Source organism: Carcharhinus amblyrhynchos, chromosome 23 (assembly GCF_965287045.1).
Source record: "Carcharhinus amblyrhynchos chromosome 23, sCarAmb.v2.hapA, whole genome shotgun sequence".
Lineage (NCBI taxonomy): Eukaryota > Metazoa > Chordata > Chondrichthyes > Carcharhiniformes > Carcharhinidae > Carcharhinus > Carcharhinus amblyrhynchos.
The window spans coordinates 40,386,706-40,399,541 of NC_137346.1; the positions used below are offsets into that span (position 1 = coordinate 40,386,706).

The 12,836-nt window shown below is 47.4% G+C and overlaps 1 protein-coding gene across 1 annotated transcript in view; it reads left to right on the top strand.

The window, feature by feature from the left end:
- The window catches only part of mmp28 (matrix metallopeptidase 28), a 95,297-nt gene that overhangs the window by 35,157 nt on the left and 47,304 nt on the right, over positions 1 to 12,836 (top strand). Inside the window, exon 3 of the mRNA XM_080210505.1 lies at positions 9,765 to 9,952. Within this exon, the coding sequence (XP_080066631.1) occupies positions 9,765 to 9,952 (188 nt within the window). The remainder of the gene's footprint in view (positions 1 to 9,764; positions 9,953 to 12,836) is intronic.

A 12,836-nucleotide genomic window follows, 5' to 3' on the forward strand; every position in this document is an offset into this window, starting at 1 on the left:
GAGCTATGAGGAGAGGCTGAATAAACTAGGCTTGTACTCGTTAGAGTTTAGAAGAATGAGGGGAGATCTCATTGAGACGTATAAGATGATGAATGGGATGGATAGGATAGAGGTGGAGAGACTCTTCCCGCTCAAAAAAGACAGTAGGACCAGGGGGCACAGCCTCAAGATAAAGGGGGGGGCGGTTTAGAACGGAGTTGAGGAGGAACTTCTTCACTCAAAGGGTGGTGAATCTCTGGAATTCTCTGCCCGTTGAAGTGGTGGAGGCTGCCTCGCTAAATATTTTTAAGAAGCGGGTTGATGGGTTTTTGATAAGCGAGGGGATTAAGGGTTATGGGGAGAGGGCGGGAAAGTGGAACTGAGCCACGACAGATCAGCCATGATCTTATTGAATGGCGGGGCAGGCTCGAAGGGCCAGATGGCCTACTCCTGCTCCTATTTCTTATGTTCTTATGTAAAATCCCCAGAAATACCAGCCTTTTCCAAATATTCGGGTTTGGCAAATGGAGCATTTTGTACAGGCCCAACTATGGTATCTACGTGTATATGTGTGTGTGTATGTCACTGTGCATCTGTTTGTATGTCTGTACCGGTCTGTGTGTGTATTCAGGCACATACAACATATATACTTACAAATTGGGCGCAGGAGTAAGCCACTGTGTGTGTGTGTGTGTGTGTGTGGGTGTATCTGTGAATCTGTGTGTGTGTATATATGTACACATATGTAGACAAATATATGGTCAGCACATTGGCACAGTGATTAGCATTACTGCCTCACAGCACCAGGGACCCAGGCTCAATTCCCGGCGTGGGTCACTGTGCGGACTGCGTACATTCCCCTGTATCTGTGTGGGTTTGCTCGGGTTTCCTCCCATGGTCCAAAGATGTACGAGTTAGGTGGATTGGCCATGCTAAATTCCCCCTTCGTGTCAGGGGGATTAGCAGGGTAAATATGTGGGCTTACAGGGATGGGGCCTTGGTGGGATTGTGGTCGGTGCAGACTCGATGGGCCGAATGACCTCCTGCTGCACTCTGGGATTCTATGATTTTGTTCAACTGGCAATGAGAAGTCTCCACTTCTATCATCAACGCAAACCACAACCCCGTACAAACCTTCAGTGAGAAGTATTTTCTGCTGCTAAGCAGTATCGTTCTGCTGCAGTGTGATGTTATCTGGTGAGCCTCAGTGACCCTCCCCGACACTGAAGGAACCTGATCTTCCCATGATACCTGGTTCAAAATGGCCACTTCCGTTGTCCCTCTTGGGAATTTGTTGATCTCACTAGGACACTATCCCAGGGGAATCCCAACAGAATTTTAGGACCAACGTATTAACATTGAACTCTCCTTCACAAACCCCGCTAGATTTATAATTTAGATTTTAATTTTGCTCAGTGGGTCTTACACCAGGCCTTGTTGCATCAGTGTTTGTTGGCCAAATTGGCTGCCACGTTTGCAGCAGTGAGGTGCTTTCGAACACCCTGGGTTAGGAAAGGTGCTATCTAAATGCAAGTTCTTTCTTCAATCAAAATGATGGAAGTCACCATTCTACGGATTGGCAGCTTGCAGCGGTGGAGACGCTCGAGTGTTCCATCAGTCCCGAGAACGATACGGTCAGGAGACTCCTGGCGGGATCACCCAGGACAGTGAGGTCGGAGGGGAGGAAGCAGACAAGGCTCAATCCAAAATAAATCCTCATCGGAAGGGAGGAACCAGACAGAGTGCAATCCAAACAAGTCCTCAATGGCCATTCAGCCCATCGAATCTGCACTGACTCTCTGACAGAGAATCTTATCCAGGTCCATGTCTCCCCCGCATCCCTGTAACCCGAGACATTTACACTGCTAATCCTCCTAACCTTCACATCTTTGGACACTAAGGGGCAATTTAGCGTGGCCAATCCCGCTAACCTGTACATCTTTGTTCACTAAGAGGCAATTTAGCATGATCAATCCATCTAACCTGTACACTTGTAGACTGTGGGAGGAAACTGAAGCAACCTGAGAGCAGGGAGAACGTTCAGACAGTAACCCAAGCCAGGAATCAAACCTGGGTCCCTGACACTGCGAGGCTGCAGTGCTAACCACTGTGCCACCGTGCCGCTCATATGACTGACTGCAGCTATCAGTGAGACCCCGAGTTGTTGAGGTTGCCTTGCCACTGGAACCCGATCTACCCTTTGTCTCGGACCGTGCGTGCACCAGTGTGCAACACCGTTCCCATGTTAAAAGACACACAAGGCCTCATGATGGATCTCAGCGCTCAGCTGAATGGCAGCTCCCATTCCAGAGAGAGCATCAAATACTTAACCAATATTCTAAATTGGGGCAAGGCCAGTTTTGATGGTGCCAGGCAGGAACTTTGAAAAGTTAATTGGGGGAGTCTGTGGGAAGGAAAAGGGATGTCTGCTAAGTAGCGGGCTTTGGAAAGTGTGTTAACCAGGGTTCAGGGTAAACATATTCCTCTTAGACTGAAGGGCAAGGCTGGTAGAAGTCGGGAACCCTGGATGATTCGGGATATTGAGGCCCTGGTCAAAAAGAAGAAAGAGGCACATGACCTGTATAGACAGCTGGGATCAAGTGAATCTCTTGAAGAGTATAGGGGGTGTAGGAATAGAGTTAAGAAAGAAATCAGGAGGGCAAAAAGGGGACACAAAATTCTTTTGGCAGATATGGCAAAGGAGAATCCAAAGAAGTTCTACAAGTACACAAAGGGCAAAAGACTGACAAGGGAGAGAGTAGGGCTTCTTAAGAATCAACAAGGTCATCTATGTGCAGATCCACAAGAGATGATGAGGTCCGAAATGAATATTTTTCATCAGTATTTACTGTTGAGAAAAGCATGGATGTTAGGGAACTTGGGGAAATAAATAGTGATGTCTTGAGGAGTGTACATATTACGGAGGAGGTGGTACTGGAACTCTTAAAGCGCATCAAGGTAGATAAACCCCTGGGACCTGATGAAGTGTATCCCAGGACGTTGTGGGAGGCTAAGGAGGAAATTGTGTGTCCCCTAGCAAAGATATTTGAATCATCGACAGTCACAGGTGAGGTGCCTGAAGATTGGAGAGTGGTAAATGTTGTGTCTCTGTTTAAAAAGGGCGACAGGGAAAAGCCTGGGAACTACAGGCCAGTGAGCCTAACATCTGTGGTGGGTAAATTGTTGGAAGGTATTTTGGGAGACAGGGTCTAGAGGCATTTAGAGATGCAAGGATTGATTAGGACAGTCAGTATGGCTTTGTGAGTGGAAAATCATGCTTCACAAATTTAATTGAGGTTTTTGAAGGTGTACCCAAGAAGATGAGGGCAACGCAGTTGATGTTGTCTACATGGACTTTAGCAAGGCCTTTAACATGGTACCAGATGGTAGGTGGTTGCACAAAGTTAGATCTCACGGGATTCAGGGTGAGGTATCTAAATGGATACAAAATTGGCTTCTTGACAGAAGCCAGAGGGTGGTTGGAGAGAATTGTTTTTCAAACTGGAGGCCTGTGAGCAGTGGTGTGCCTCAGGAATCAGAGCTGGGTCCACTGTTATTTGTCATTTATATTAATAATTTGGATAAGATTATAGGAGGCATGGTTAGGAAGTTTGCACATGGCACCAAGATTGGTGGCACTGTGGACAGTAAAGCAAGTTATTTCCAATTGCAATGGGATCTTGATCAGTTGGGCCAGTGGGCTGACGAATGGCAGATGGAGTTTAATTTAGACAAATGCGAGCTGATGCATTTTGGTAGCCTGATCCAGGGCAGGACTCTCACAGTTAATGGTAGGGTGTTGGGGAGAGTTACAGAACAAAGAGATCTGGGGGTACATGTTTGTAGCTACTTGAAAGTAGAGTCACAGTTGGACAGAGTGGTGAAGAAGGCATTCAGCATGCTTGTTTTCATCAGTCAGAACACTGAATACAGGAGTTGGAATGTCTTGTTAAAGTTGTACAAGACATCAGTAAGGTCACACTTGGAATATTGTGTGCAATTTTGGTCACCCTATCATAGAAAAGATATTTTTAAACTAGAAAGAGTGCAGCAAAGATTTGCTAGGATGCTACTGGGACTTGATGGATTGAGTTATAAGGAGAGGCTGAATAGACTGGGACTTTTTTTCTCTGGAGTGTAGGAGGCTGAGGGGTGACCTTATAGAAGTCTATAAAATAATGAGGGGCATAGACAAGGTAGATAGTCAATATATTTTCCCAAAAGTAGGTGAGTCTAAAACTAGAGGGCATAGGTTTAAGGTGAGAGGGGAGAGCTACAAAAGTGTCCAGGGGGCAATTTTTTTCACACAGAGGGTAGCGAGTGTCTGGAACAAGGTAATAGTAGAGGCGGGTACAATTTTATCTTTTAAAAAGCATTTAGATAGTTACATGGGTGTGATGGGTATAGAGGGATATTGACTAAATGCGGGCAATTGAGATTAATTTAGAGATTTTTAAAAGGAGGGCGGCATAGACAAGTTGGGCCGAAGGGCCTGTTTCCCTGCTGTAAACCTCTATAAGTCCCAACCCCAGGGGAAAAAAATCATCCGTCCATTATACATCTCTCCTTCAAAGAAAGCAAAACATTTGTAGGGGGATAAATAAATAACAATCCAATATTGCCCATTTTATAGTATTACCAAAAGTCAAAATTATTGCCAATCTTTCTGCTCATGGGACTTAGTTAACTTGCACTTAGGCAAAACCTACGTTACCTTTTTGTCAGAAGACATTGATTTTTAATATTCTTTTCACAGGATGTGGGTGTCACTGGCTAAGCAATAGCATTTCTGTTGCCCATCCCTAACTGCCCGAAAGCTTATTTTTAGGAAGTAACTAATACATTGCTTTTTTATCAAAGACTTTGTAAAATATTCTTCTCACTGAGCGGGGGGCAACATTTATTACCCACCCCAATCTGAGTTTGGGTGTGTGGATTTTTATACCGACAGTGAGATAAGCAGACGTTGACTCCTAGATTAGTGGGATTCTTGTCACTCGGTCCAGGTTGCCGAGAAGATGATATACTTGGACTACTGGCGTCTTTCAATGGCAGTGAGTTATATCCTCGGATGAGGTATGTGTTTGTTCAGACTTTGTTTGAGCAGCTAACCTTTCTGTCTCATCCCGAATTGGGTGGGGTTGATTCTCAACCTTTGACCCCTTTTGGTCAACATCCAGCTTCCTTCCTGAACCAGTTTCACGAGTGCAATCAGTGACTGAGATGCTGTAGTGATATAGACTGACTTCAGACAGCAATAACTCATACCCCTTTTTATGAGTAGAAGTCTAGTTATGAGCAATTATGCGTTGGCTGAGGATAATCCATAATTTATTGCACCTTCCACATCCTGTTTATGTTCATCACCCTCGCTGGCCTGAGTCCCAGGCTGAATTGGACTGTTTGCAAACTTGCCTTCCTGTTTTACCCTGGGCTGAACTGAGCCCCATTACCCTCTGCATCACCCAGATGGCTGACTTCCACCTCTGCAATGTTGCTGGTCTCTGACCCTGTCTCGGCCCATCTCCTCCCGAAATCTTAGCTTTTGTCATCCCCAGACTTGGTAATTCTCCTGATGCGCGACTCCAACCTCCTACTCTCCTCAAACACAAGCTCTTGCAAAGCTCTACTGACTGTCTATCAACTCCTCTCAAATCCCATTCGCCAGCACCTTTTTACTTGCTGACCTAACCATTGCCACACATTCTCATCCATGTCCTTCTGTGGACTTGGCTCTCCCTATCCCTGCAGCCTCCTCCAGCCCTATAATCCTGTCAGGACTCTCTTCCCAGATTCCCTTTGCTTCCCAGTTGGTGACTGTGATTTCAACAGCCTTCTTGGGGGAGCTTTTGCAATTCCCGTGCGCACGTGCCTCTATCTTCCTCTGCTACACTTTTTACAAATCTACCTCCCTCGCCAAGCCTTTGTCGCCTGTCTGAATGCCAGCAACGGTGAAGGAATGGCGATATATTTCCAAAGCAGTGTGGCTGGGAGGGGAATTTGCATGTGGCAGTTTTCCGAGGCATCTCTCCAGGTGGAAAATGTGCTGCCTAAGGCGCCTCAGCAAGTCATGTCTTGTAGATAGCACGCACACACACACTGCTATTCTGTCGGGCAACGGAGGGGGTGAATATTGAAGGCATTGGATGGATTGTCCCGGATGGTGTCGCCCTTCTTGAGTGTTGATGGAAGCAGACACCACACATTTCCATTTAATTGGCTACATTGAAGAATAGGCAATAAAACCAACCCCACTGCCAATTTTTGGAAGTTCAACTCATGTATCCAATCCTAACAGATGAGAGAATGAAGTGGATGTTCCGTTTGGAATTGTCTATATTAGGAAATCTGGTCTCTGCTCTGAGGAAGAGTTTCTTTCAATGGAAAAAGAGTTCCAATTTCTCCAGTCTGCCCTCAACCAAAACCTCTTGACCCTGGGATCAACTGCATGAATCTTCTTTTATTATTCATTCTTGGAACACATAAGAACATGAGAAATAGGAGCAGGAGTAGGCCATCTAGCCCTTCGAGCCTGCCCCGCCATTCAATAAGATCATGGCTGATCTGAAGTGGATCAGTTCCACATTCCCGCTTTCTCCCCATAACCCTTAATTCCCTTGTCTATCAGAAACCTATCTACCCGTGACTTAAATATATTTAGCGAGGTAGCCTCCACCACTTCAACGGGCAGAGAATTCCAGAGATTCACTACCCTTTGAGTGAAGAAGTTCCTCCTCAATTCCGATCTAAACTGCCCCCCACTTATCTTGAGGCTGTGTCCTCTAGTCCTGCTGTCCTTTCTAAGCAGAAAGAATCTCTCTATCTCTACCCTATCCATCCCTTTCATTATCTTATACGTCTCTGTAAGATCCACCCTCATCCTTCTAAACTCCAACGAGTACAGACCCAGTCTATTTAGTCTCTCTTCATAGTCCAGCACCCTCATCTCCGGTATCAGCCTCGTGAACCTCCTCTGCACTCCCTCCAAGGCCAAAACACGGGCCTTATTGCCTGAGGCAGCGTTTATTGTCCATCCCCAATTTCCCTTGAACTGAGTGGCTTGCCGGGGCCATTTCAGAGGGCAGTTGAGAGTCAACATGTGGCTCTGGATTCACATGTAGGCCAGACCAGGTAAGGATGGCAGATTTCCTTCCCTGAAGGACATTAGTGAACCAGAAAGGTTTTTCCGACAATCAAAATTTCGTGGTCATCTTTTTAAAATTTCAGATTTTTAAAATTGAATTCAAATTACACCATGGCGAGAATTGAACCTGGGTCCCCAGAAAATTAGCTGCGTTTCTGGATTAATAGTCTAGCAATAAGCTCACTGGGCCATCCCTACAGATCTATTCTGCATTCTTTCCAAAGACCTTGGTGTCCCTCTCTAGACTGAACCGTTTGGACACGATGGGTTAAATCTTCTGGCTCTCCCTGCTGGCAGGATGGGAGAGCCACACAAAATACTGTTGACATTGGCAGGACTGGAAAATCTCACCGCCAGCCAGCAATGAACTACCTCTGCCGCAAGAGATCGGAAAATCTCACCCAATATTCCAACTGCAGTCTGAACAATCAGCAATCTGGTTCCCGCACTATCCCTGCTTTGGTACACTGATACTACTTGTAAAACCTTGGATCTCATGTTTCTTCTTATCAACTTGTTCTTTTAAAGATTTGTCTGATTGAATCCCGAGGCGTCTCTGCTATATTGCTTTGTGTATATTATCTCTTCTAAAGTATACCACTTTAGACTTCTCTGTACAAGTTTTATTTGACATTTACGTGCCCAACCCTGGCAAGTATCCCACATTGGCTTGTGGTTCAACAGACCTTTCTGAAAAGAGGTAGCATGTGGGTCTCGACACCTCAACAAGATTCCACCCATTATTTGGTAAATGTAGGTTAGACGCGCTGGTTAGGTGCATTGGCCGTGCTAAATTCTCCGAACAGGTGCCAGAGTGTGGCAGCTAGGGGATTTTCACAGTAATTTCATTGCAGTGTTAATGTAAGTCGACTTTGACACTGATAAATAAACTTGAAACAGTATTGTTTTCTCCCCATTTTAGTCCCAAGTGAAAGACTTGCATCAAACTGTCAGCCTAATATCCCTGGCCAGGGACTTGAACTCACAACCTGGCGTGAGTGTGTGAATGTTACCGCTGAGCCACAGCTCCAACCATAGAATCATAGAATCCTACAGTACAGAAAGAGGCCCTTCGGCCCATCGAGTCTGCACCGACCACAATCCCACCGAGGCCCTACCCCCATATCCCTACATATTTTACCCACTAATCCCTCTAACCTAAGCATCGCATGACACTAAGGGGCAATTTCTTAGCATGGCCAATCAACGTAACCCGCACATCTTTGGACTGTGGGAGGAAACCCACTCAGACACAAGGAGAATGTGCAAATTCCACACAGACAGTGACCTGAGCCGGGAATCGAACCCAGGATCCCTGGAGCTGTGAAACAGCAGTGCCGTACTCTCCATTCCCAATCTTACAGTCCGTCCTGCCATTGAGCTGCCTCAGGTTTTGTTTACGAGGCAGGATGTAGAGCAAGGAATATTGTGGATGGGATGGACTGAAACCACTGCTAAGTTATCACGAAGGCATGTTGACTTCAGTGTGTTAGTAACCCATCCTCATGCATTATAATCTGGAGAAAATGGCTCCTTTCCCTCACAAGATAATATTAGTGTTTCTGGAGTTATCGGCTGGGATTTTTCAGGGTAGTCAAATAATCGGGGGTCAGTCCTGCCTCTGTCAGGACACGGACATTTAGGTGCAGCAAGCAGTCAGGGCTTCTGCCCCTTCTAAGGGACGATGTCCCACCTTCGAGACCTGCCAGTCAGTTGGACACCTGGCTTCTCTTCAGGCCCAGCAGCGCCACCAGGAGATGTGGCAGCTGCTGGGACTGCAAGCAGGCAGGACCAGCCATGATGGAGGAGGTCCAGGCTTGGGGCTAAGTGGGGTGAGGTTCTCTGGGCTCGGTGTGGGTTGACTCCAGCGAGGGTGAGTTGGTTGTTCATGAGGGGGGTTCTTTTCAGTAGGGGTTGTCTTTGCCACCGTCGGGTGTTGGCCTCCATGGCCCAAAAAGTGCCCGATTAAGAGAGCCAACTGCCCCCCCATACCCTTTGGGCCTGGAGTGAGGCAGTCAGGTATGTGGTGTTGTTCATCGGCTGCTGGTAAAGTACCAGGGGCAGTGGTAAAGAGTCCATTTCTTTGCCCCCCCACCCCGGTTGACACTCGAGTGCCTTAGTTGATCAGGTTTGGTAAAGGGCAATGGGGTAGGAGGTCTATTGCCACCTTCCCTGGCGATGGTAAAATGCCAGCAGGGGTGGGAAAGTGACAGGCATGTCCCCCGCCAATATCCCACCTGATTTTAAGCACCCCCCTCCCCCCAGCATGTTCCTCGGTGACCCTGTAAAATCTCCACCAGCCAAATGTATGGAGAGTGAAATGTGAAGATTAGGGTGAGTATTTCAGAGAATCATACAATCCCTATAGTGCAGAGGGAGGCCATTTGGCCCATCGAGTCTGTACCAACTACAATTCCATAAGGCCCAATTCCCATAATCCCTTATATATACCTGGCTAACCCCCCTGACGCTCCGGTCAATTTAAGCACGGCCAATCTAACTAACCCGCACATCTTTGGACGTTTCTGTCACCCGTCGTCCCTGTGCGGGAGTTGATTAGCCATGCCTGCGAAGCTGCTGCCTTTGAGCCGATCGGCCTCCCTGTGCGTTGATTGCTTCTGTCTGTGTTGGCTTTCCGTAGGGAGTTCCAGTGGATTTCTCACCTCCCGGTCAGTGGCACCCTGGATGAGCCCACCATCCGGCAGATGGCGGAACCACGGTGCGGAGTGAAGGACGTGGGGAGCCACAGCGCCTGGGAAGAACACGTGGAAACCCTGTTCCTGGGAAGGGCCGGCAAACCGAGGCGGGTGAAGCGATTCTTGCAGCAAGGTAATCAACGGCAGCAAATATTGTCTGTTCTGCTTAGAATTCAGCTCCTTGGACCTGGTGCACAGTAAACAAAGGTTTACCAGGCTGATTCCTGGCTTGTCATATGAGGAGAGACTAAGTCGGTTAGGATTATATTCACTGGAGTTTAGAAGAGTGAGAGGGGATCTGATAGAAACTTGGAAAATTCTAACAGGATTAGACAGGGCAGATTCAGAAAGAATGTTCCCAGTGGTGGGGGAAGTCCAGAACTAGGGGGTAATCGTTTGAGGATAAGGGGTAAACCTTTTAGAGGAGAAATTTCTTCACCCAGAGAGTGGTGAATGTGAGGAATTCATGACCACAGAATGTAATCGAGGCCAAAAAATAGTCTGATTTCAAGAAGAAATTAGATATAGCTCTTGGGATTAAAGGGATCAAGGGCTGTGAGAGGAAGGAGGGGATGAGGGGATCAGGAGATTGAATTTGATGATCAGCCATGATGAAAATGAATGGCGGAGCAGGCTCGAAGGGCCAGATGGCCTACTCCTGCTTCTCGTTTCTATGTTTCATTATCATTACTTGGCTGGTTAGTGATGCACCAACAGCTCAGGTTCGACTCCCATACAGCCTGAGGTTCTTCATGAAGGCCTCCCCCCCCCCCCCCCCACCCGACTTCCTCAACCTTGCCTCTCACCTGAGCTGCGGTGATCCTCAGGTTAAATGACCACCAGTCAACTCTCCCTCTCAAAGGGGAGAGCAGCCTACAGTCATCTGGGACTATAGTGACTTTACCTATCATTACTCTTTCTTCCCCCACCCCCCCCATTTCCATTTATACTTCCATTCCCACAGAATGCAAGGCTGCACTTACTCAGTCCTGTCCCGGTGAGCTGCTAGACTCACTGTGCCGCTGACAAGGTGCCGCACTGTCTGCTCTGCCTCCGAGATAGATTTGACAGATCCCACGACACTGCTTTGAGAAATAATTGCCGAGTTCTTTCCCAGTCCTGTTCTGGAGAAGGATCCGTGACTCTCGATGTGAACTCTGTCTCTCTCCTGATGGCAGACCTGCCCGAGTTCCTCCAGCTTCCTCTGTTCCTGTTTGAGTTCTTTCACAGTCCTGCACAATACTTCTCCCTCGAGTAACAGCATTAAAAACAGATTATCTGCTCATTTATCTTACTGTTGTCTGTGGGAGCTTCTTGTGTGATGATTGACTCCCCACATGATTTTTCAGAGGAGTCAGTACTGTAATGTCCCTGGCTGTAACGTACTTTGCAAGGTCTTAAGACTGTCCATTCATTCTTCCATCAAACTAACTCTTACTGCTGTTGCGCCCATGATTTTGAACTGGAATTAATGGATAATTACTTGGTGAAACTTTTCACAGCTTCTGTAACTGGGTAGATTGAATAAGTGACAGTTAAATAACTGGAGAGAGCGCCCCCCGGGAGATTCTGGAGTTTCTTATCTGGAGATAAGATCTCAGAGCTGGATGGGATGACTGACGGAATAGGGAAAAGGAAGGAATAGAGACCCAGGGTTAGGAGAGAAGATAGGAAGTAAAGCAGTGTGAAAAAAGAGAAGAACTGCGTGTGTGTGAGTGAGTGTGTGAGGCAGGGGGAGGAGGGAAAGTAGTGAGTGTGTGAGCATGGGAGGGGAAGTAGGAAAAGGAGTGTGAGGGAGGGGAAAGGAGGTAAAGTAGTGCGAGTGTGAGGGAGAAGAAGGGAAAGTAGTGAGTGTGTGAGCATAGGAGGGGGAAGTAGAGGAAGGAGTACAAATATAAGAGGGGCAGCACACTGGCACAGTAGTTAGCACTGCTGCCTCTCGGCGCCAGGGACCCAGGTTCGATTCCCGGCTTGGGTCACTGTCAGTGTGGAGTTTGCACATTCTCCCCGTGTCTGCGTGGGTTTCCTCCTATTTCTTCCCACATTCTGAAAGACGTGCTGGTTAGATGCATTGACCCAAACAGGCACCGGACTGTGGCGACAAGGGGAGTTTCACAGTAACTTCACTGCAGTGCTAATGTAAGCCTTGCTTGTGACTAATAAATAAACTTATAAAGGGAGGGGGGAGGGAATGTAGTGAGTGAGTGAGCATGGGAGGGGGAAGTAGGGATAGGAGTACGAGTATAAGGGAGGGGACAGGAAAGGAGTGTGAGTATAAGGGAGGGAGGAGGGAAAGAATTGGTAGTGTGAAGGGTTGGAGGAGGGTGGAGAAAGATAGCTGGGGATGTGTGCGCCATTAATATACTTGTTGCTGCTATTGTGAACTCAAAGTATTGGTTTTGAAATACACGCTTATAATGTGGCTAAACAGAATGATCGAATAGTGACAATTTTACATTTTATTTATCCGCTTAGTGGAGAGCTTATTTCTTGTCCTTCACTGTACGAGTGCCACCCTGTGAGATTTCACACGAGGAAGCAGTTTGTTGCAGTGTTTCTGGGCTTTTGGTCGCTTTCTGCAGGTGAATTGTCCCAGTGGCCCGAGTCACATCACAATGTGGTCGTCAGCATCACCATGTCATTCCCCGCCGGACAAGCTGAGCTACTCCCGCCCCCGCCACCCCACATCCCCCCCACCCACCCCACCCCATCCCACTGTCTGTGTGGAGTTTGCACATTCTCTGGGTGGCACGGTAGCACAGTGGTTAGCACTGCTGCTTCATAGCTCCAGGGTCCAGGGTTCGATTCCCGGCTCGGGTCACTGTCTGTGTGGTGTTTGCACATTCTCCTCGTGTCTACGTGGGTTTTCTCCGGGTACTCTGGTTTCCTCCCACAGTCCAAAGATGTGCGGGTTAGGTTGATTGGCCATGCTAAGAAATTGCCTCTTAGTGTCGAAGGATGCGTAGGTTAGAGGGATTAGTGGGCATAAGATGCAGGGATATGGAGGTAGGGCCTGG